This window comes from Caretta caretta, chromosome 6, assembly GCF_965140235.1.
Source record: "Caretta caretta isolate rCarCar2 chromosome 6, rCarCar1.hap1, whole genome shotgun sequence".
Taxonomy (NCBI): Eukaryota; Metazoa; Chordata; order Testudines; family Cheloniidae; genus Caretta; species Caretta caretta.
In genome coordinates, this window is record NC_134211.1 from 83026743 (window position 1) to 83050231 (window position 23489).

Genomic DNA, 23489 nt, shown 5'->3' on the forward strand with positions numbered 1-23489 from the left:
AGTCATGTTTTTCAAATCATCACGTCAGAACCGCTGGTGTCAAAATTTAAAATTCCTGTTGTGTTGGGTGGCAGCTTTTTAAAAATGAACTTTTTGTGATTTTAGTGTCAGTGGCAGGTGCTAGTCTATTTGATCTCTGTAGGGCTTCTGAAAGAGACCCACCTGAGAAACACCACCTGCTTCCCTCTAGGTGGAAAAGGAAAGAACCACAATAGAGCAGATGTCAGCTAAACTGAGTGAAAACAGGTGCTAAGCTTGACTGTCCTGGTAGCTGACGTGCTATATTTATTTACAGCATTAGCAGTGGCACTTTCATGCTCTCCAAAACTACACCCCTTCACAAACAAGATACCTGGCCATCTGGAGGATCTTCCTGTATGATCCAGAGGAGAGCTGAGGGTACTTGCCCTTGAAATCCTTTGGTCTGTCTGCTAAGGATGTTAATCAGTGCCAAATGAAGTGGTGGTTTTGTGAGGTAGACAACAATAAACCAAACTCATCAAATCATTTCATATAGGTCTGCAACCAGTCTGATGGTAAAAGACTTTCAGTCACTACCAACCTGACCCCCATTTTGACCAACAATCTAGAGGTGAGAAACTCCATATCACACCCTTTTAGCCATTTAGCCTTCCCAAATGGCATTTTTAACACATCTGAGCGTGGCATATCCTCATTACAAACCATTACAAGGCTAATGGACATATTCAGGCTGATAATATGAATTAAGTTTAGCAGGAAAATGACAGTCAGCTGAGGGAGCTAAAAGGAGATCATCTGAGCTCACCGCCAGTAGGTCAGATCATTTGTTGTGGCTCTGATTTTAAACATGCTATTGGGCACATTTCAGTTTAAACAAAGTTCAGTTTGAAGCCAGGGACAGGAGGAACAAGCTCCAGGCAGGACTAGGCATAAAGGTGATAATGGTGTGTTCAGGGTATAGGTACTAAAGGCAGCACCACTTTGCACATTGCCAGCAGTATCAGACGTGGAGGGAATAAAAAGAAAAGGAGCATGCTCCCAAACTAGCTTACCCTTGGGCCTTAGGCAGAGGAGATTTAGGGGTAGGCTGAGCAGTCAAGCCTGGGAAGAAGCCATGGACTAGATTTTGTTGCTCATTTATTTGATTAAAAAAGTCAAGCCCTAAGAAGGGGGGTGAGATTTGCCCATGTATAGTTTGTGTGGACTTGGGCTTAGAGTAGGAAAGAGGTACCTGCTTAGTCAGTGATACCATTCATAGTTGAACATGGATTAGTGAGAGTTTTTTTAAATTATTTTATCTGTTGTTGCTCTGTGGTATTCATGAAAGAGATGAGCAGAGTTGACTGCCGTGGGGACTGCCGTCCTCTCTCCATGCACTGAAGAGATGCAGCATAAGCAATGGTGGTATAGGCTTATCTACACTGCCTCTCACCATTGCAGCTCTCCATTGATTTAGAAGGATAACCACTAGGGTTAAGATAATAAGTCGTGCCCATTAAGTCCTTTTCTCTCTGTTAAAAATACCAAAAAAGGCAGCATGTATTGCTATTTGTGGTTGTGTTGAGTGTGATATGGATTTGAGTGGACTGAAACCAAGAACTACATTTCTCATAGGCCACTGAACAGCCATCAAATAGTAACAAATTTCAGTGATTACTCACCTTCAGCTGGGTTGAAAATACTGACCGAGAGGTGAAAGTCTCTCTGACCTATATCCCATTACAAAGCCCCTGACACATCTAGCCTTCCACTCTCACCACAGTATCTGGCCAAATTTGTGGAACATCGTTTGAAAGTTGCTTACTTCAGTGAACATGATGATGAGGAACAAAAGGATGAATGGAATTAAATTAAAAGAAAAGAGTTACTTTAATGAGAAAATCAATTGTTGCAAATACTTAATTACCCCCCAGACTCTTCCTTGATTTTTTTTTTCTATTTCTTGATAACAGCGCACATTTTTCTGTGCAGTTTTGGAAAGTTATCCAGTTTTTACCTTTAAAGAAACTGGATTTCTTTGTAAGAGTGGAAATGTTTACTTCAGGCTGGCCATGTTTATAAGGAAAACATTCTACATGCAAAATAAATCACACACACATACATTTTCCAGTATATTTTAAATTAAAACTTGGATGCCTGTTTTTGCATTCACTGCTAGGTGTACTACTTACTACTGTGAGTATTTGACTTCATTCAGAGTAGTTAAGGTAACAAGCACCATGCAATTGGTAAAGTATTGCAGTATCAGGCCTTTCATGCTTTGTTGTTATAGTTGTTTTAAACCATATTGCAAGTTAGAATGGGGTAAAAATGGTATATCTGCGTCAGTGTCCTTCAGTTGCTCTCATGAGCAGTTTTCAGTAATCTATTTCATGGACTGAAGAGCCTTCTCTTTTCATCATAAATACTATGGAGTCATTCTCTTATATAACATATATGTATATATATGAAAAACGTCATGGTGTAGTGTGGCTTAAAGTTTTTTTATCCTGAGATTAAGATTTCAATATTTCTTACAAATGTCAAAGCCACAACGAGTTATAATAATTCCAAACATATCTTAATAAGATTTGTACATTGAACCACATCGTTAATGTTGCATATGCTACCTATTTTGATTTGATCTATACAATATGACCAGTGAAGAGAAAGTAGATAAGGAAGTATTGTTTACTACTTCTCATAACACAAGAACTAGGGGTCACCAAAAGAAATGAATAGGCAGCAGGTTTAAAACAAGTAAGAGGAAGTACTTCTTCACACAATGCACAATCAACCTGTGGAACTCCTTGCCAGAGGATGTTGTGAATGCCAAGATCATAACAGGGTTAAAAAAAGAAATAGATAAATTCATGGAGGATAGGTCTATCAATGGCTATTACCCAGGATGGGCAGGAATGGTGTCCCTAGCCTCTGTTTGCCAGAAGCTGGGAATGAGCGACGGGATGGATCACTTGATGATTACCTGTTCTGTTCATTCCGTCTGGGGCACCTGGCACTGGCCACTATTGGAAGACAGGATACTGAGCTAGATGGACCTTTGGTCTGACCCAGTAGGACCTTTCTTATTTTCTTATTTATTCCATCTTGGGGGGAGGGGAGCCCAGAGTCAGGGCTCTGGTCCTCCCCCGGTGCCCCAAGCCAGCCGAGACTGACTCACTTCCAGCTGCCTGGCCCCTGCCCTGCCCATTACTCAGCCTCCGGCCTTTGTCTCACTTCCTGGGCCAAGAGTCACCTGGTTGCATCCCCCTCCTGGGTCTCAGGTTACAAAGGGGAGGCCATAGCATCTGTGCAGGCAGCTGGAGCAACTCCCGCAGAAGTCACACACCCTTATTCCCACCACCTAGACATTGGTGCAATACACAGGGAAACTGAAAAGGAGTACTTGTGGCACCTTAGAGACTAACCAATTTATTTGAGCATGAGCTTTCGTGAGCTACAGCTCACTTCATCGGATGCATACCGTGGAAACTGCAGCAGACTTTATATATACACAGAGAATATGAAACAATACCTCCTCCCACCCCACTGTCCTGCTGGTAATAGCTTATCTAAAGTGATCATCAAGTTGGGCCATTTCCAGCACAAATCCAGGTTTTCTCACCCTCCACCCCCCCACACACAAACTCACTCTCCTGCTGGTAATAGCCCATCCAAAGTGACAACTCTCTACACAATGTGCATGATAATCAAGGTGGGCCATTTCCTGCACAAATCCAGGTTCTCTCACCCCCACACCCCCCTCCAAAAACCACACACACAAACTCACTATCCTGCTGGTAATAGCTTATCCAAAGTGATCACTCTCCCTACAATGTGCATGATAATCAAGGTGGGCCATTTCCAACACAAATCCAGGTTTTCTCACCCCCCCACCCCCATACACACACAAACTCACTCTCCTGCTGGTAATAGCTCATCCAAAGTGACCACTCTCCCTACAATGTGCATGGTAATCATTATGCAAGGTAGCCTATTTCCCCTTGTTTTTTCCTACACCCCCCCCCCCCAGACGTTCTGGTTAAACTTAGATTTAAACTTGGAGAGTGGTCAGTTTGGATGAGCTATTGCCAGCAGGAGAGTGAGTTTCTGTGTGTGTGTGTGTGTCCCCGGGAAAAAAAAAGGGGGGGGGGGTGAGAAAGCCTGGATTTGTGCTGGACATGTGAGCCTTTACAAGCAGGGGTGAGAGAGGGGCTCAGAAGCTGCTTCAAAAGGGTCAGTGTGGCAACGCTGACTTATCCCCAGGGACCGGAAGGACTTGGGAGTTGATAAGGGGCAGGCCTAGGAAGAAAAGCCTCTTTTCCCCGGCCAGGTGGAGCAGCACCCACCCTTCCTCCCCTTAGAGCGGGCAAAATAACAGGTTGGGTCAGGACCAGATGTGGGCATTGCATGAACCACTCCTTTCTGGGGGGGCAGGCAAGAAATTTTTCCCTTACCACCAGATTGGCCAAGGTGGAGTGAGTGGCATGGGGGGGCAGCAGGGGGTTTCATCTTCCCCACAACAGATTGGGCGGGGGGGGGGCAGCTTTGTTATGATGAGTGGGGAATGGAGTTAGGCTATGATATCGCAACTCATTATGTAAGTGTGGGGCGGCTGTCCAGTGCAGGGATACAGTGACCAGATAAATGGCTTGTAAAGGACTTAAAAAGGAGGTGTTTGTTAAAGGAGCAGAATGGGGAAGCGGGGTCACAGCTCCTATGACTGGTACAGCAGGGAGCCAACCCCTTTAACTTACAGCCCACCGTAACCCTTTTTCAAGGGTAGGGGGGATGGTAAGGTCCCAGCAATGGGTTGGCTGGGGGACCACGACAGAAGAAATGGTGGGGGAGGGCTGGTGGAAGTCCCTGGGTGGATATTGAAATGAGCATGGAGTTACCTGCACTGTACACGTTTAGCTGCTGGGTAATCCCAGACATCTAATAATAAAGTTGCTGCCTGATTAAACCATATCTAGTGTCTCCTGTCCTCCCTTCAGTATATCCAGGCAATAGACTTGTTCCTACGCTGAATATTTCCCATCTTGTGCCACAGACCAGTGTCATTTTGGGTTTGGAATGAGAGAATTTAACATTTGGTAGAAAGAAGACAACAATTCTTTGCTAAGCTGATTTTTTTTTAAAAAAATAGTCGTTTACAGCTATTCATAGGTTTGGAATGCTGTCATGATGAGATCATCAAAAGTGCATGATAAATGCAACTTACCACATGGCTTTTTAATTTAGCACATGAATACCAGTGCATATGTAGTGTACGCCCTTGTGGGTAATTGCATTGGACTGTCTGATTGGCACTTCATCCAGTAACCATCCCTTTGGAGCTGAATCTAACATTATAAACTTCTGAGCAATTTCAAACAACTAACATATTTTCAAATCAACCTGTCACAAAAATGTTTCATAAACTTGATTTTTCATCCAATAATCACACTAGCTCTAGACTCAGAATGGGCAATATTCAGTCTCAAAAAGGACAGAAATTGGAGTTTTAAACCATCATAAAGGGAAAAGTCAACATCAGAGTCTCTATATAAGGGAGGTTTAGTTAACTATAGTAAATGGTGGATATGCCACCAACTAGCAGATAATCTATTCCACTTTCTTTTTCCATGCTGCAAAATTAACAACAAGGTAGTAATATATTACTCCTGGAGGAATTCTGCACCACTGTGCCCATGCAGAATTCATGTCTCCCGTAGATTTATTTGCTTCCCTGCAAAAAAAAAGACTTTCTGACAAGGAAGCTACAAGAGCAGTCATGCACCCCTCTCCAGCAGAGCAGGTGCATCGTTTCAGGTGCCTGGAACAGCTGGCACAGAGGTAAATCACCATGGGGGAGATAGGGCTGGGTATGCCCCAGTCGGTGGCTCCTACCCAGCGCTAGGCTTAGTTGCTAGTCCCTGCTGGACTGAGGGAAGAGGAGGACCTCCCCTGGCTGACGGAAACTCCATCCTCCAACCCCGCTTCCTGCCCGCATCACTCCTCAACTGCGGGGGGAAGAGCCACAGTATGGGGAGCTGCTCCCTCATCCACCCAACCACTGTGCATCTGGAGCCCCCTATACCTAGACCCCCCTGCCAAGCCACAACCTCTTGCATCCAGACCCCGGATGAGCCCCTCACCCCTGTATCCAGACCACCCACTCTGACCATCATCAGCTCAGCCTCCACATTCAAACCCCCACCCTGACAAGCCCCACCCCCCTGCACCTGGACTACCCCGATGAGCCCCCCGCACCCGATTCCCAGCTCACTGAGCCCCCAACTAGCTGCACCTTATTCCCCACCCCAGAAAGCCCTGCTCCCCCAGCACCCGGACCCCTCACTGAGCCCATCCCTCCACATCCCCCTTTCCCGAGACCATCCTCCCCACACCCAGAGGACCTACTGAGCCCCATCCACCTTCACCTGGACCCCCCCCCGAAGAGTCCCTTTCCCCCAATGAGCCCCTGTGCATCCAGAAGCCCCCCACATCCAGACACCCCACCAAGCTGCCCACACCTAGATTGCCCCACACAGAACCTTCTCACCCCACACCTGGATCCCCGCACAATAGGCCCCTCCACACTTAGACCCTGCCAGGCTGAGCCTCCCTGCCCCACACCTGGATCGGGGGCCAAGGCTTGGAGAGTGTGCAAGGCTCTCTCCCTCTCACTGGCTATCTTGGTGCATCTGGCGTGGAGGGGCAGATCCCTGGGGTGATTTTGAGGCAAGCCCAGCCCATGTGTTGTGTCAGGATTGGGTGCAGCCTCACCATCAAGTCTGTATCTCAGGCAGAGGGTGGCCGCAGGGTGATCTCCCACTTCTGTGCAGCCAGTGGCCTGTGCTTCCCACTGCCTTGATGGAGCCTTCACATTTATTTATTGACAAATAAAATATGCAGAATTTTGCAGAATTTTAAAATATTGTGCACAGGATTTTATTTTTTTTTAGTATAGATTTTTTAATTTTTTAGCACAGAATTTCCTCAGGAGTTGTGTATGGTATTTCTACAGGTCTGAACACAAAGACATTCCCTTCTCCAAAAGTCAGTATATTAGAACTGCTGGCTGAATAAATCCTTCCTGAATAACAAAGAATGGGTACTGAGGTCAGTCTTAGTAGCAAAATATGTAATATTCAGAAAATGGAATCTAATGCACTTCCAATCTATGCAGAATGTTAGAAGAATTGTCAACTGCTGTTTTAGTACAGAAAATAAAATCTATGACAAAATACAGGAAAATAAGGGTCAGATTTTCAAAGGCACAGTACCCACGACTGAAGCCAGATTTTTAAAAGAGCTTAGTTCCCATTTAGTCACCTAAGGGCCAGATATTCAAAAGTGCTCAGCACATAGTAGCACTCATTGTGACACTTCTGGCCAGATTCCCCAAAAGAACTCAGCATTCAACATGAGCTCTCTAGACCATTTATTTTGGTGTCTAAATGGGACCTGCGAGCTTTTGAAAATTGGAACCTAGTAGTGGGTTCTGATTCCTGAGTGAAGGTGTGGCATGGATTCATTCATACAATTGTGCTATAACATGTCTCTCCTACATGATGTCTCTCCTAGCAGCAATATTCTGGAGATTATATTTGTACCTAACACTCACTGACCTCATGATTATGCTCTGGGCCAGTGTTGTTTTAAAAAAAAGATGATAGAAAAACAGAAGCTAAAAAATATAATGTAGCAGACTTGGATGCTTTTGAGCCTTTGAAAATGACTGTTGTATAAATTGAAATGCCTTGCTCATTGCATTGTATCTTTTATGGCCCCAATCCTGCAATGAGTGCCTTGACGGTAGGCTCGCCGCTTATGTCTTAATATTCTCCTTGAAGAGTTAATAAAGAAAATATTTTTAAAAGAGGGGAAGGAATCCTTTTTTCCCCGTGGTCTGCACAGTAATTACTTCTACCTTAAAAGGTCCTATACAGTTGGATTTTAAGACCCTGATTCTGCAAACACTTACGCATGTGTATTTGCAGGATGTGTGGAAGTATTTGCATGATTGGGCCCTTAACATTCAATATTGTAGGACCTTTTATCTTAGGAGCTGCATATCCTTCTAACACACAAGTGCTTGCAGGATCAGGGCCTAGATCTGTAATAGTTTTATATATACAAAAGCAATTTTAAGAAACTTTAAAGTTTTTAAAATGTTAGTTATTTTGTTTCTCTGTCTCAGAGGTCTGTACATTTGGACATATGATAGGGAAGACTGGCTTTACTAGTGGAGAAATATGAAAAATTGTACTCCTTTTTTAAACTGTGTAAAACATTTCTAATGTGTTTTTTTGTAAAATGAGGCACATACAGAAATACATATAAAATATAAATGTACACCTTTACATCAATATTTATGTATAAATATACATGCATATATATAAAATAGTAAAATGTAAATCATAAGTAAAAATAAGTAATGATTTGCTGAATTTTGTTTCTCTTTATCTATATGACATTTGTGTCATCACTGTTGCTCTAATCCATATTCAGGTCTTCATGCTGGTGTGCAGTAATATGTAAATTTCCTAGCCAGCTGCATTAAGCAGTGTTTGTTTATTCTGTTTCTTTTGGCACTGCATATAACTGAACTTGTGCCAAAAATGTGGCAGCTTCAGGGAACACGATTCGGGTAGAAGGAAGTTGTGAAAGGAAGCACACATCGTAAGTCTTTACTCTGTGAAAGAGCAAAATCAAAAAGTTTCTGTTCACAAAAATATCTGTATTAAGAATGGAAAATAATGTGTTTGTTAAGGTATAATGAGCAAACGGAATCACTTCAGAATACTCTGTTTACATTGGCTTTGCAAACAAGGATACAATACTGAGAGGTTGGTGAATTTTGTAGTCAGGAAGGGTGGCTAAGATTAGTGAAAGATGAAAGTTGGAAGTTTAAAATAAATTATTTTAACATGGTATACTAATCTCTCAACACATAGCATTTAGCTGCATTTAAATTTAGACAGCTGTGGCATTTAAGTGTTAAAAAAATTGCATTAATGATGCATAGAGCTATTTACTTACGCTGGCAGTCCTTTCAGTCTTCCAGTCTGACACTTCCTTTTTTATCCAGCCAGCTAATTTCCCCTCTTTTGTGAGGAGTAACTGTTTTCACACTACTGCTTACCCAGCAAGCCTCCTCATTGTTTCATGCTTAATTATCTTCTTGAGCTTCACCTTCTCCAGTAAGGGAGAAAGACTGGGCCTCCCCACAGCTCTAATGAAAGCTAGGTTTTATAGATGCACTGTGTGAATAAATGCAGTGTCTGATCTAGCAACATAATAAATGAGTTCCTAAACTTTATGGAGTCACAGCTAATCCAGTGGGTTTATTCAACAGTGCAGAAAGAAGCTGTATTTTTAAAAAAATGCTTTTTTATTTTAAAAGGGGGGGGACTTTCATTTATCATGGAATCGGATACCATAAAAGTGTTCCAATATCTCTAAACATTATACAAAAATGCATCACAAATATTTGTTTCAGTGCAACTCAGAGTTTCTCCTAAGTCATGTGGAAGCCTTTGAGCTGTACACATTAAATTTCAAGCTGGCATATTAACAACATTAATATTAATATTAATAGCCCTCTGCTCTTCACTTGTTACTGTGCTGTACAACTTCTGATTCCTGTCTACACTTGTTACCACTCACAAACACCCAAATAGCAGTTGTGGAAAGATGTGCATTTTTGCCTAGCCAGACTGCTACCTTCCTCACCTAGAGGTTGAATTTTTGCAAAGCACTTTATCTTGGGCTACCTAGGGAGGCTACACAGAAGCCAAGGTAGTTACTACACATACCAGCCCACTTCTTAAATAAGAAAAATTGATAGGAATATATAACACTGGTGCTTTGAACCCTATACTTGCTTCCACTGCAATTCCAGATCCAGTTCAAACTTCTGGCTGCCTCTTCAAAGCCCTATTCCTACTAACCTCCAGGTCTCCCTATCTCTGAGTATCACTCGCTACGGTCAACAGGAATGTTTCAGCTAATGGAGCCCAGAAAAGGATGTCTGAAGCTCTGGGACAGAGAGGGACTTCTTTGGGACTTCTTACCACTGGAGATTAGGGCTGAGTTTGAGGCTTGCCACATTTAGAACATATAATTTGCCATAATGAAGGCACCTGCAAAATCTCAGGGAAGTAGTTTCCATTGTAATCAGTTTCCAAGAATTATTCTCCTGAATCTTGATTTATCATTAGGACAGACAGATAGTTCTCTTGGACATGAGGGGGACTTGTGTATCTGGGGAGACTGACTGGCAGAACTATAGTGGTAATATCATACTGCTCTAGCTATGTTGGTATATCTCTCTGTGTGGACTCTCTGTTACAGAATAAAAGTGTATGGGTGTGGGGGGGTATAGTTATAACTATAATTCAGGAGTAGGCAACTTATGGCACACGTGCCAAAGGCAAAATGCGAGCTGATTTTCAGTGGCACTCACACTGCCTGGGTCCTGGTCCAGGGGGCTCTGCATTTTAATTTAATTTTAAATGAAGCTTCTTAAACATTTTAAAAACCTTATTTACTTTACATACAACAATAGTTTAGTTATATATTATAGACTTATAGAAAGAGACCTTCTAAAAACATTAACATGTATTACTGGCATGCAAAAACAAATTAGAGTGAGTAAATGAAGACTTGGCACCCCACTTCTGAAAGGTTGCTGATCCCTGGTATAATTATACCACTGTAGTTCTGCCAGTTTGCCTGTGTAGACAAGCTCTTAGTTAAACCAGCACAAGTTTATGTGTAGACAGAGCTACAGAATTGCTGATCTCCAGTTCTGTGCCTTAACCATAAAGACTGTTCTTTCTCCTGTTAGTAAGGTCACTGTGTGCATTTTGGTCCAAATCTGAGATGCTGCTGTAGGCAAACTCCCACTAACTTGAATGGGAGTTTATCTGAGTAAGACCTTAGGAACTGGCCTTTACTGCATGTGGAAATGCATAGCAAATTTCTGTTTTTGTGTGAAGCTATGAATGTTCTTTCTAGGCTTTTCATTAAGGATTTGTGCTGGACTCTCTCACAAGGAGGAGAAAAATGCACATATGCCACAAAAGCAAAGGTGAGACCAAAATGACATTCAGCAGCACAAAAAACCCTGTCATGTAACCTCTTGACAGATTAAAAGAAAACTACAAAGCAGCAAAAACAACTGCCAGTAAAATGTGCCATGTAGCCAGATGTTATCATCAGGGAAAAAAAGCCCACTTACATAACTTGGCATGTAGGTCGACGATTGTAAACCTATTTGGATGACAATGTGATGGAACTAAAAAGGTGTCACCTTTTTTCGTTGCAGCCTGTTTTGGGATTCATAACGGTCACAATGTTTGAATTATTTTGTTAAAGAAACCCTCTCAATGTGAATCTTGTGAAATTGCCTAATAAAGAAAAATCCAGTTCCTGACAGAGCAGCTTTTAAATAGTGTTATTCTGAAGGTTTCTTCTGAAAAACTTCACAAACGTTTTCCTCCTCCTCTGACAAGATTTAAAAGGGTCTCTTCAGTAAGCGAAAAACTGATGAAGTCTCCTGCACAGGAACCCGTGGGAGGATCCAGTTGTAGGATTGGGGCCCAATTGCCTACGCACAGAAAGGGCTTGCAGTCCAGCCTGGGTAAATGCTACTCCAGGAGCAGAACAGGGACCAAACTGTGACCCAGTTAAGTCCCCGCTTCTCCAGTGATTCATGGGAGAAGTAAGTTACACCAGCCATTTTCCTGGCACAGGTTATTTCCTTTTCCACGTTGGCTCAGCTCTGCTGACTGGTGTGTTGAAGGGGAAGGAGCTGAAGCCAAAACTCCACACTGTCGCATTCACTTTCTCCCAGCACAACATGTGGCACACTGGGTAGCCCATCGAGGGAAGTTCGGGGACTCCCTGCGCCCCTTTAACTCCCCAGTGCAGGCACACAGCTGATTGACCCAAAAGTGCTCCCTAATGCGCAGATTAAACAAACTTTAAAAATAGAGGAAAAAATTGGAGGGGAGGGAGTGTTCGTCTGATTTTTTTGAATGACAATAATCCAACTTTACTAGTAACTATAGTAAGTACACATTTTGCAGATAGGACTGGTTGTTTTTTTTTCAAATTGTTGCTTTCCCTTTAAAAATCCTTACAATTATTAATTCTGGGTTTTTTTTAAAGTTGCTAAATGAACTAGAGAGAAGTGTCATTTTAACATCCAAAATTTGTATTGCTTCCACCTTTTATTTCTGAGTGTCAAGAAGAACTTGAAGCATTGACATGCCTGTGAGAAACTGAACAATGACAGAACATCAATTACCCCGTCCTCCACTGAAAAACCCTGTGCATGGACACCCACAATTGAGCACAGCCCCACTGAAACCTGTGGCTCTCCTCATAGGTACAGGAATCTGCCCGCATAGATCTTAGTGCGAGATCTTGGCCATGCTGCTGGGATGGGCACTGTTCTAAGAACCTGTATAAACAAATACTGCAGATAGAATAAAGGGGGTCTGAGAGGAGGGAAGGATAAATGGGGGTAGGGGAATGGAAAATCTCTGTTTTTTCCCCTATAGAAGTCCTCCTTTTGGTGCCTCAAAAATTGGACTTCACCCTCTTGCACACATAATGCCTTTTGAAGTAGATGGCATTTTTTGTGTGTGAAGAGTGTAGAACTGAGGCTAATTATTTCAAAGCAGAGCAAGGGAAAATATTAACCTGAGTCCTGGATTTTTATTTTTTTTTAAATAAACACAGAGTTACAGATAAACTCCTGTTTTAACCTTAATTATAGTAAATAGATGTGTTAATGATTGGTTTCTCTAGTGGGGTCCGGTACAGCATAACCCATCATATTGTAATGAGCAGGTCCTTTCAGCAATACTGCTTATTAATTATGAAGTGTAGGTGTTGATAGATGAGGACAGTTCTCTGGTTGGCTATCATACAAGGAACCCCATTTAGAAAATGAACATAAGTGAAGCAGAAGTGAAGTGGCGACTGTAAACATGACTATTTCCCTCAGCAGAAGTACTTGGCATGCTGGCATTTTTCAAAAAACAAAATCATGTTTGTCTTTCTTGAATGTGAATACATTCTTGGAGGTGGGGGATGGTTTTTCTTTCTTTCATTTTTTCCCCTGTTCCATAAGTGCAGTTACATTTGGATAATAACAGCAATTGAGGGATTTTGTGGGAGGGGGAGGGGAACAGAGTTTATATTTATTATTGTAAAAGCTCTTTTTAATGTTAATTCCTTTAAAAAAATATAATGGTACGTGGGGGTTACATTACAGGGCTATTTCACCAACACAAAGTATCTGTACTGAAATAGTACATGCAAATGAGACTGAAACACAGGGAATCATTGTTTAACTTTAATAATAACTTGCTAGAGAAAAAGACAAATCCATCTCTGTATTAGTAAAGAAAACAGTACAGGAGAAATGCATTATCCTTTGAAACTTTTTTCTTAAACAATCACAGGGGATGAGGAAACAAATCTTTAGATGGTTTTACAGTATGCTTCTCCCTGATAACATGTTTAGGGTAGATCAGTGGTTTAAGCAGTAAAGCCCCGATCTTACGAATATTTAAGCACATATTTAACCTAGCTCACATGAGTAGTTCTAGTGAACATGATAGAACTACTCATGTGAGTACGGTTCTGCATGTGCAAGTTTTACTTGATCAGGGCCCAAGTTGCAAATACCTAGACTCCCTAAAACCACACATGCAAATCCCAACAGGGTGCATTCAACTTTTCACCTTCAACTTCCAAGTCAGATACAATTTACTGTCTGGTAGATTTCTGGATGGAACCTTAGAAGGCTATCTGCTGTTTGCTCAATGGCAATATTATAGACGCAGTGGTATATATAATATGGATAGATGTATGTCTTGGCTTGTTAGGTCAAAAAATATTTCTCTTGTCTACATGTGTGCCATTTGGCTGTTGCACTCCACACCAGATGGGGTTGCATTTAATAGTGTTGGTATATAATTTGTGGTGTACTTTGTAATCTTTTGAGACTACATATACTCTCTTAAATTATTATTTGTATTAGGCCAAATCCTGAGATCTTTACTCAGTTGGGAGGGATTTTCAAAAGTGCTCACTCTTAGCCTTATTTTACGATTGATTTCAAGGGGAGCACTCAGGTCAACATGAAGTGCTTAGCAAAATTCCACCTAATTTCTACTCTGTCCTTGGTCAGGCAAACTCCCATTGCTGGCAAGTCCCTTACCCCAGGATTCAGCCCATTATTTGATCTGGGCCCTGAAATTAGAACTAAAATGCTGGGCCAGATCCTCAGCTGGTGTAAATAAAACAAGCTCCTCTGAAGTCAATGGAGCTTCAGCAGGAGCTCTGTCCCACTGGGTTCTTAAGGATACTCATTGTTAAAAGGGTGAGATATATAAAACAAATTGAAGTGGTAAAGTACTGAAATATCAGGCAGCTTAAATACTCACAGGCAATCAGTTAAACCAGCTAATTTCCAAAGAAGTATATGTAGGTGTCATAGATTCCTCTCCCCAACGGTTTGGTACCTGGGGTGAATGCCACAGAAGTTATTGGGATTTTTGTCTCTGACTTCAATGGGGCCATGATTTCACCTGTAGAACTCACAGTGGTGAAGAAGCCAGGCGCTTTCTAGAACTCTGAAGATTGTCCTTCAGTGGTAATCCCTGTTTGCTTGTGCTAGAATCAGAAAATGTTTTCAGTATCCTCTTGTGTCTGGTTTTCAGGATCAGGACATCTGGCTATAATGGACTGTTCATTTCTTGGGTAATGTGACTCAAGGAGTGATACCTTGGGCCAGAATAAGTCAAATGCCCCTGGAATCAGCAGGTGCAATTTCCATGAAGGACCGTAGTCAGCACTGATTGAGGTGGTGTAAATTACATGGTATAATTTTGAAGTCAGTGGAGTTTTGCCCATTTATAGTACCTGAGGATCTGGCCTTTCATGCACAAATCTTTTATTTTCTGGAGCAGTTAACTAAATACCCACCCTTTTGCTCTAAGATGTCAAGTAATTTCTAGCTATTTAATTCTCAGAATGGGAGAAAAATAAAATTAGAGAAGAAATTAGAGGGGAAAGTTTTTTCATAGGTCACTGCCAGGTGTGTGGGACCAACCCTGAAAAACTGTCTGGAGTTATTCCAAACATTATCTCATTGAATGCCAGCTTAGTATCTCTGCCATAGGAAGAAGAAGAAAGACCCACGACATTAGAGAGAGATGAAAGGAAAGCAGTGAAAAGAAACTGCTGCCATTTCTTTTACTCCCTATCTTGACTCTCCTTCCAAGAAACATTAATTCAGACATTTAGAATGTAGCACAGATATTAGGGAGAAGAGCTAGTGGGGAGGAGAAGGGCTCAGTCTCCCACCCTCTGGAAGTTTAGAAGTAAAAGGTTCCATCTTGTCTGCAATTTCAGATTTCTACTGAAAAATCCACAAGGTCTAATTTAATAAAATAACCATAAATCTGCTGCCCTGGCATCCTGCCTATGCATTTAGGGGCCTGTTCAGGAAGACATTTCACATTACACAAACAAAGTCTTCTGAAATTTCTGATTCCCCCTGCTGCCATCATCAGTGCAACCACGGTGGGACATGGTGTGCCACACTGTTCAGCACTTCACTAAGCCCTACACCCTCCCTGCTGCTGCTCTCCCAGGCTGATGTCATGGTGTCCGAACTCCTTCCGTTATTTGAGTAGCCTGCCTGATTTTGTAAAAGGAAGGGGAAAATGTACTCTGTGGCCAACAATGTGAAATGATTTATAATAGCGTTTCAGTGACTTGAGCTGGGTGTTTCTTCTTTTGGAAAAAACTTAGTCTCAGAAAACCGTATACATCTAAATGATAAAAAGTAGGCTTTGACGTAACAGAGCACTCTGTTAAGATGAATGGGCTGAGGTCACACTTTTGTGTGTGTTTTATTGTTTCAGTCTGTCTGACTTTCAGAACAAACAAGACAGCAGAGTGCTAATTTACAGTGGGAAGGTTATCTTCCTAACCAGGAAGAGCCAAATGTATTTCTGAGAAATAAAATCTGATTCTACAGCACATAAAATCTGTGGAATCTGCTGCAGATTTCCTGCCTTCACAGATTTTTTTTGCAGTTGACAGCAGCTTAAAGCAGTAAAATCAAATGATTTTTGAGACAGTTTGTAGTAATGCATCCCAAATGCTAAGTGCAGAGTTGTCTGGAGTAATAAGAAAATCCAGAGAGAAAAATGGGAAAAATTAGTAGACTCTCTTTAGATAACATGATTTAGACTAGTTTTTATTTAATCCTTGTAATCTTCCTGTGGCACTGAATGCTCAGGGTGTTGATAATTGGATATATGGATTTTTACCTGCGGTTTAATTGTTGGAGTCTGGCCCAGGTTAGTAGTGACCAAAAGAAGTAACCATCAGAGTTGGTATCCTATATTCCCCACTTCCCCGTTGACAAATCTGTGTATAGCATTCAGCTCTCCAGGTGGATGTACATTGGTGCCCACATCTACATACATCTAGCAAACAGGTGTTTCAGCTGCGTTTTCTGATCTGGTGAGCCATATTTAAGGGATCACGCACCAAAGTATCCTAGAAAAAAAGAGAGAATACCATAATAATTCTTTTTATAATAGACTCAGTGTTTGATAACTACACTCCCCAGTCCTCCTCTTTGCTACAGCCCAATTCTATTTCAGTATCTTTCTACATCAGCTGTGGTCTAGATTGTTGTTTGAGCACATGCTCAGCTCTATACATGCATATAGGAAAGCACTCTTGCCTCATGGAATTTCCAGTCTAGTTTAGACCCAGACAATACAGTACACCTGACAATACAGTACACAGGAGAGATCGTTTTTGTGTAAGAATTTTTTCTGGATGAATTTGAAGGAAGAGAGACTGTGCCATATGTCAGAACAGGGAGACCATAAACAACTAAGAGCCATTAAACAACTAAGGATTGCAGAGCATAATAACACTCTGTGCCAAGGAGGCCAAAGGAGTAGCTGATATAGGGCTGGCTAGCTATGCCAGCTTTGTGGCCACTTTGCACCTCAGGAGCAATGCAAAGGGGCTGGAACAGAGTCAAGGATCTGGGCCATCGTCTAAATGTAAAGATACTCAGCTGTAAGGCTGGTTTCAAACAAACAAACATGTCAGGAAAATGCCTTCAGATGAATGCCATTGAAGAAAGCATTCAGCCTTACTATTCATTTCTTCAGTTGTGTTCTATCCTTGAGATATACAGATCCAGACAACGTCCTGACAAACCTTTAGCTATGGCATCATGAAAAGCAGTGTTATATTTAAGGACTTGAGTCATTGATTTCTCTTTTGCACGTCCCCATCGCTCATTGATAGTAGGTCTATTGCAGATGAGCCAAAAGTCTTCCCTAAATTGTAATTCACCCTTGCAAGATTACATGGACATGGAGAGGAAAATGAAGAGGAAGATGCCATAAGGTGAAATTCACTTGTGTCCAGAAAGCCAGCCCAAGACCTGTGTACCACTTAGGTTTTTTTTATGAAAGCTTCAATGTGGGACTGAACAGGTGTGCTCTGGCCTTATGCTGACTTTCTGAATGGGTTGCCATCATGTTTCCTTTCACACAGGTCTGTTTCTGTTTATTTCTAGAAGAAAATATTCTTGAGATTAGCTTTAAGTGTTGTATACACATAATTACAAATATTATTGGAAATTGACAAAAGTCTTTTAAAAAAAAAAGTCTAGCTCAGTTATTTATTAGCACTTTCCCAGAGTACAGTGTCAGCACAGACAATATTTGAAATGAATGTTGTATTTGATTAGACTGATTGATTGTTCTCACCGCTGAGGATTTAGCATTCATTAGTCATACTAACCAGTCATTAGTACTGCCTTTATCAGCAAGCAAAGAATAAACAGAAATTCTAATAAAAATTCATCACAGTGAATGTACTCCATACCTAAGCAAGTTTTATGACTGTCAGTGTATTAGATTAGCTGTTATAACATTGGCAGCATAAAAGTTTCTGTTATAAAAAGTTTAAAATCCTTTAATGGTTGTTTACTTCGAATCTAGACACTTTTAAATTTAAGTAGGCTAAACAGATAATCTCTCAAAACCAACATAATAAAGTGCTAATAGTTATTTTTTACCTACTGATATATTTGTATGGGATCCCTTTTAGCTATTAGACTTGTGGTTTCCTAAGCAAGTTGTACTAACCTGATTTATCAAAAATAATCTCTATGGGAGAGAAATCAAAATCCTGTATCAGAGGTTTTCAACCAAACAGCAAACGTATTCTGGTATATACAAAAAAAGTACAAAAATGGAGACCATGTTTACATTTAACTGATTTCACTCTCATATGTCCATTTTAACTTTACTTTAATATCGTGGTAAGTGCTCCAAAGAAATAAGCACTTTCACTGCCTTTAATTTACATGCGTTCAGTGTATTTATCCTTATTTCTCTAGTAATTTTTTTAATGTATAATTATTTTTTAATCTTTGTAATTTTTTTACAGGAGCCCCTGAATGTTATTGATCCTGGTTTGATGGACCTAAATGGTCCAAATGAAGATGCATTAGAATGGGATGAAACTGATATAAGTCATAAGCTGATTAGTATTAATGAAGAATTAAATGAACTTGATCAAGAACAAAAGCAGGATCATCCAAAACAGAAATCTGCTTCAGAAGAATGTGGTAGTAATGACTTGAATCAAGAAGAACGTATGAATGATCATGAAACTCCTCTGTATTGTTCCAGCATTACATCACCTCCTAGCCCTCACATTTACCAAGTGTATAGCCTCCACAATGTAGAGTTATCAGGAAAAAAACATATACCTCTCTTGCAAAAGACTTCAAACTTCCCCAGTGTAACACAGTCTAATATTTTAAATAAAAGCCTTAAGGACTCCCCACTTTCCTCTACCAAATCTCTGCCAGACCTAATAGGCAGGACCACTTTGGCAAAACCATTCAATTATATGTACCATAGTGGAAATATAAGCAGACATTCTGAGAGTGAAAGCAGAATAGTCAGTGAAGGTGATACAGAAACTTCAAACAATTCTGAAATTTTTTTGTTAAATGATATTGAAGGAACCGAGAGTAATCCTGAAATTGGGCCTCTGGAAGTCCATATGAGTGACACAGTTGATGTGATAAAACAAAAAATTAAACAAGAAGAAGAGGACCATATTACACTTTCAAATAATTGTCACTCAACTTCTTCTGCATGTTGTGCAAGTGGAAAAGAGGGAGATCTAAATGGTGCTACCCAACATACCTCTGATTGTTTGGAAGAAGAATTACAAGGAAAACATGATGTGTTTACATTTTATGATTACTCTTACCTCCAAGGCGCCAAACTCAAATTGCCAGTGATGATGAAACAATCACAAACTGACAAAGCATGTACAGAGGGAACTTTACTTCATGGTTTTTATTTTGATAAAATACCCTGTAAAGCTGAACATCAATCTGCAGAGTTACACCCAGATGAGTTAATGCATGAACTTACTTTGGCAAGTGTCTCCAGAGAATCAGATCCCACTTCTTGCAAATCTGTGGAAAGTGCTAGGAAATTAACTGATATACAGAATGCAAAACAGGTTTCACCTTTATCTCATAGCTCTTCATTAGAATCTCTTTCTGTGGCAGGTGATTTGTTTGGCTCAAGTATTTTTAAAGCTGGCGATGGTCTTCAGCGAAGCACATCTTTGGAAAGCTGGTTGACTTCATACAAAAGCAATGAAGATCTTTTTAGTCATCATGGCTCAGGAGACATAAGTGCAAGCAGTGATTCTGTTGGAGAACTCAGCAAAAGGACATTAGACCTCCTGAATCGTTTAGAGAATATCCAGAGCCCTTTAGATCAAAAGATAAAGCGCAGCATTTCCGATATCACACTCCAAAGTAGCTCACAAAAAATGTCATTAGCGGGACAGTTAGCACTAGATATTGCATCCTCAATCAACGAAGATTCAGCTGCTTCTCTCACTGAACTCAGCAGCAGTGAGGACCTTTCTCTTTGCTCTGAGGACATCGTATTGCACAGAAATAAAGTGCCAGATTCAAATGCATCATTTAGGAAACATCTTAATCGGTCAGTAGCTGATGAGAGTGATGTCAATGTCAGCATGATTGTTAATGTCTCCTGCACGTCTGCTTGCACTGATGATGAAGATGACAGTGATTTGCTTTCAAGTTCTACCCTGACCTTGACAGAGGAGGAGCTGGGCATCAAAGATGAAGATGATGACTCCAGTATTGCAACTGATGAGGATATTTATGAAGAGTGCAATTTAATTTCTGGACTTGATTACATAAAGAATGAACTCCAGACTTGGATTAGACCAAAATTTTCTTTGACAAGGGAGAAGAGAAGATGCAACCTCAGTGACAAAATTCAGTGCAGTAAAGATGTAAGTAGCAATGAGACATCAAAAGCAATAGATACATTGAGCACTGAAACAGGTTTGAATGGTTCAGTATATAAGCTACCAGAAAATAATGGCAACAGTAAAAACTTATCAGATGGTCATGAACTGGAGCCAAAAAGTCAGACTAAAAAGGATAGTTCTCAGGCTGCTAAAGATCAGTTTGTGGATGACATAGAGAATGGAAATGTTGAAAATACTCCAGACAGTCAAAAGGAAGAGCTTATTAGAACTTCATCCGCTCCCAAAAATCTTGGCTTACTTGATGGTAAAGGACCTGAAAACGAAAGTTGCATCTGCGAAGCATTTACAGATAGTTCAGATGATTCACATATGGATGGTAAAGAGACTGTTCAACCATCAAATATATCCACAAGTCTTCTACAAGAATGTCAAAATCATCTTCAATCTGACGATCATTGCATTGCTTATACTCCCACTAGAAAGCCTTGTATGGAGCCTGTGTCCGAAATGAGAGGTATAGATACACAAGATACTTCTTTACTAAAATATTTACCTAATGATCAGCAAAGCAGAACAAGCACTATTGAAAAACCTACTGATTGCTGTGCAGCTTTTGAACCAAATGAAGCACAGGAGAACACCTCAGCGCGTGGTAGTGATTCATGTTGCAACTGTGAATCTGTTGCTTTCGATAAAAGAAATGTGGATGATTGCTCAGTGCACAGCTTTGTGATGGAGATAATTGACATGGCATCAACAGCCTTGAAGAGTAAGTCACAGCCTGAATGTGAGACAGCCACTCCTACTTCATTAACACAGATCAAGGAAAAAGTAATGGAACATTCTCACCGGCCCATACAACTAAGAAAGGGGGATTTTTATTCTTATCTTTCTCTCTCCTCTCATGATAGTGACTGTGGGGAGGTAACCAAATACATAGAGGAAAAGAGCAGTACTCCAGTGCCCCTGGACTTTGCAGATGAGAGAGAAAACATTGAATGTTTTTTTGAGGCCTGTCCCGAGGAAGAGCGAGTTGAGCAGCAGCCACATTTCTCTTACACTCCCCCTGAAGGATCTCTGGCATCAGGCAAAGTCCTAGAATTATTGGCTGAACCTAAAACTTCTGCTAAATGTAGTAGCTTTTCTTTCTTAAGTAATGACATTGACGTAAATGTGCCCAATCCTGCCAACCGAAAGGAATCAAACAATCTAAAAAATATTACTGATGATTCACTGACTTTGGACAGCCATAATGAAGGCTTGGACATGAATTCTCTGAAGTTTAGCACTAAACAAAGAAGTACAGGAAAGTCACTTGGAACTGCGAAGTCTAAAGGAAGTATTGCTGCTTCTGCAAAGGTTTCAGCTATAGGTTTTCAGTTAAAGCCAGACCACTGGAAAGATAAGGACGTATTGCACCAGGACACCAAAACACTTACTTGTGAAGAAAAACTCCTGAATCTTCACACTGAGAGGCACATAAATATGCACAGATAGAATGTAACCCTCCCGCGCACACCCATTATCTCATAAACAGGTATGTACTATACAGTATGGCTTTGCATATGACTTATTTTTATATGTTTGTATAATGAAAGAGTATGAATCACCATCCAGGACTTTTGTTTTATGATAGCACCATGCTTTATATATATATTTGACTGATCACAATCCATCCCCAGTTTACACACCTCTGGTCAACTAATGCATTCGAGACACTGGTTTTGCCCCTGGTTGTTGCATGGACTGAAGCTCCACTCCTGTGGAACACACACAATCCATTTCAGAGTGGTAGCCATGTTAGTCTGTATCAGCAAAAAGAATGAGGAGCACTTGTGGCACCTTAGAGACTAACAAATTTATTTGAGCATAAGCTTTCGTGGGCTAAAACCCACTTCATCGGATGCATGCAGTGGAAAATACCGTAGGACGATATATATATATATACACAGACCACACCACACAATCCATTGTCTACAGCCAAGCTCTAAAATACAACTGCATTTGCTCCAACCCCTCAGAGACAAACACCGACAAGATCTCTAGCAAGCATTCTTACAACTACAATACCCACCTGCTGAAGTGAAGAAACAGATTGACAGAGCCAGAAGAGTACCCAGAAGTCACCTACTACAGGACAGGCCCAACAAAGACATGAAACAATGGGTGTTGCCATACCAACTATAATGAGAGTAATCAGTTAAAGTGAGCTATTATCAGCAGAGAAAAAAAAACCTTCTGTAGTGATAATCAGGATGGCCCATTTCCAACAGTTTACAAGAAGGTGTGAGTAACAGTAGGGGGAAAAATAAGCATGGGGAAATAGTTTTACTTTGTGTAATGACCCATCCACTCCCCGTCTTTAGTCAAGCCTAATTTAATGGTCTCAAGTTTGCAAATTAATTCCAACTCAACAGTTTCTCATTGGAGTCTGTTTTTGAAGGTTTTTTTGTTGTAGTATTGCTACTTTTAGGTCTGTAGTCAAGTGACCGGGGAGAGTGAAGTGTTCTCCGACTGGTTTTTGAATGTTATAATTCTTGACGTCTGATTTGTGTCCACTTATTCTTTTACGTAGAGACTGTCCGGTTTCGCCAATGTACATGGCAGAGGGGCATTGCTAGCACATGTCACATTGGTTGATGTGCAGGTGAACGAGCCTTTGATAGTGTGGCTGATGTGATTAAGTCCTATGATGGTGTTCCCTGAATAGATATGTGGACACAGTTGGCAACGGGCTTTGTTGCAAGGAAAGGTTCCTGGGTTTGTGTTTTTGTTGTGTGGTGTGTGGTTGCTGGTGAGCATTTGCTTCAGGTTGGGGGGCTGTCTGTAAGCAAGGACTGGCCTGTCTCCCAAGATCTGCAAGAGTGAGGGATGGTCCTGAAGGATAGGTTGTAGATCCTTGATGATGCGCTGGAGACGTTTTAGTTGGGGCTGAAGGTGATGGCTAGTGGTGTTCTGTTACTTTCTTTGTTGGGCCTGTCCTGTAGTAGGTGACTTCTGGGTACTCTTCTGGCTCTGTCAATCTGATTCTTCACTTCAGCAGGTGGATATTGTGGTTGTAAGAATGCTTGATAGAGATCTTGTCGGTGTTTGTCTCTGTCTGAGGGGTTGGAGCAAATGCGGTTATATCTGTA

At 41.1% G+C, this 23489-nt stretch overlaps 1 protein-coding gene and 1 long non-coding RNA gene across 3 annotated transcripts in view; one reads left to right on the top strand and one right to left on the bottom strand.

Annotated features, from left to right (window-relative positions):
• Positions 1 to 23489, top strand: part of AKAP6 (A-kinase anchoring protein 6) — a 401935-nt gene that overhangs the window by 365081 nt on the left and 13365 nt on the right. For both annotated transcript variants that reach the window (XM_048854030.2, XM_048854032.2), the window contains exon 13: positions 18469 to 21892. In XM_048854030.2, the coding sequence (XP_048709987.2) occupies positions 18469 to 21852 (3384 nt within the window). In that variant the 3' untranslated portion in view covers positions 21853 to 21892. The remainder of the gene's footprint in view (positions 1 to 18468; positions 21893 to 23489) is intronic.
• The window catches only part of LOC142072554 (uncharacterized), a 92125-nt gene continuing 81974 nt past the window's right edge, over positions 13339 to 23489 (bottom strand). The window contains exon 3 of the long non-coding RNA XR_012668993.1: positions 13339 to 16545. This is a non-coding gene — a long non-coding RNA (uncharacterized LOC142072554). The remainder of the gene's footprint in view (positions 16546 to 23489) is intronic.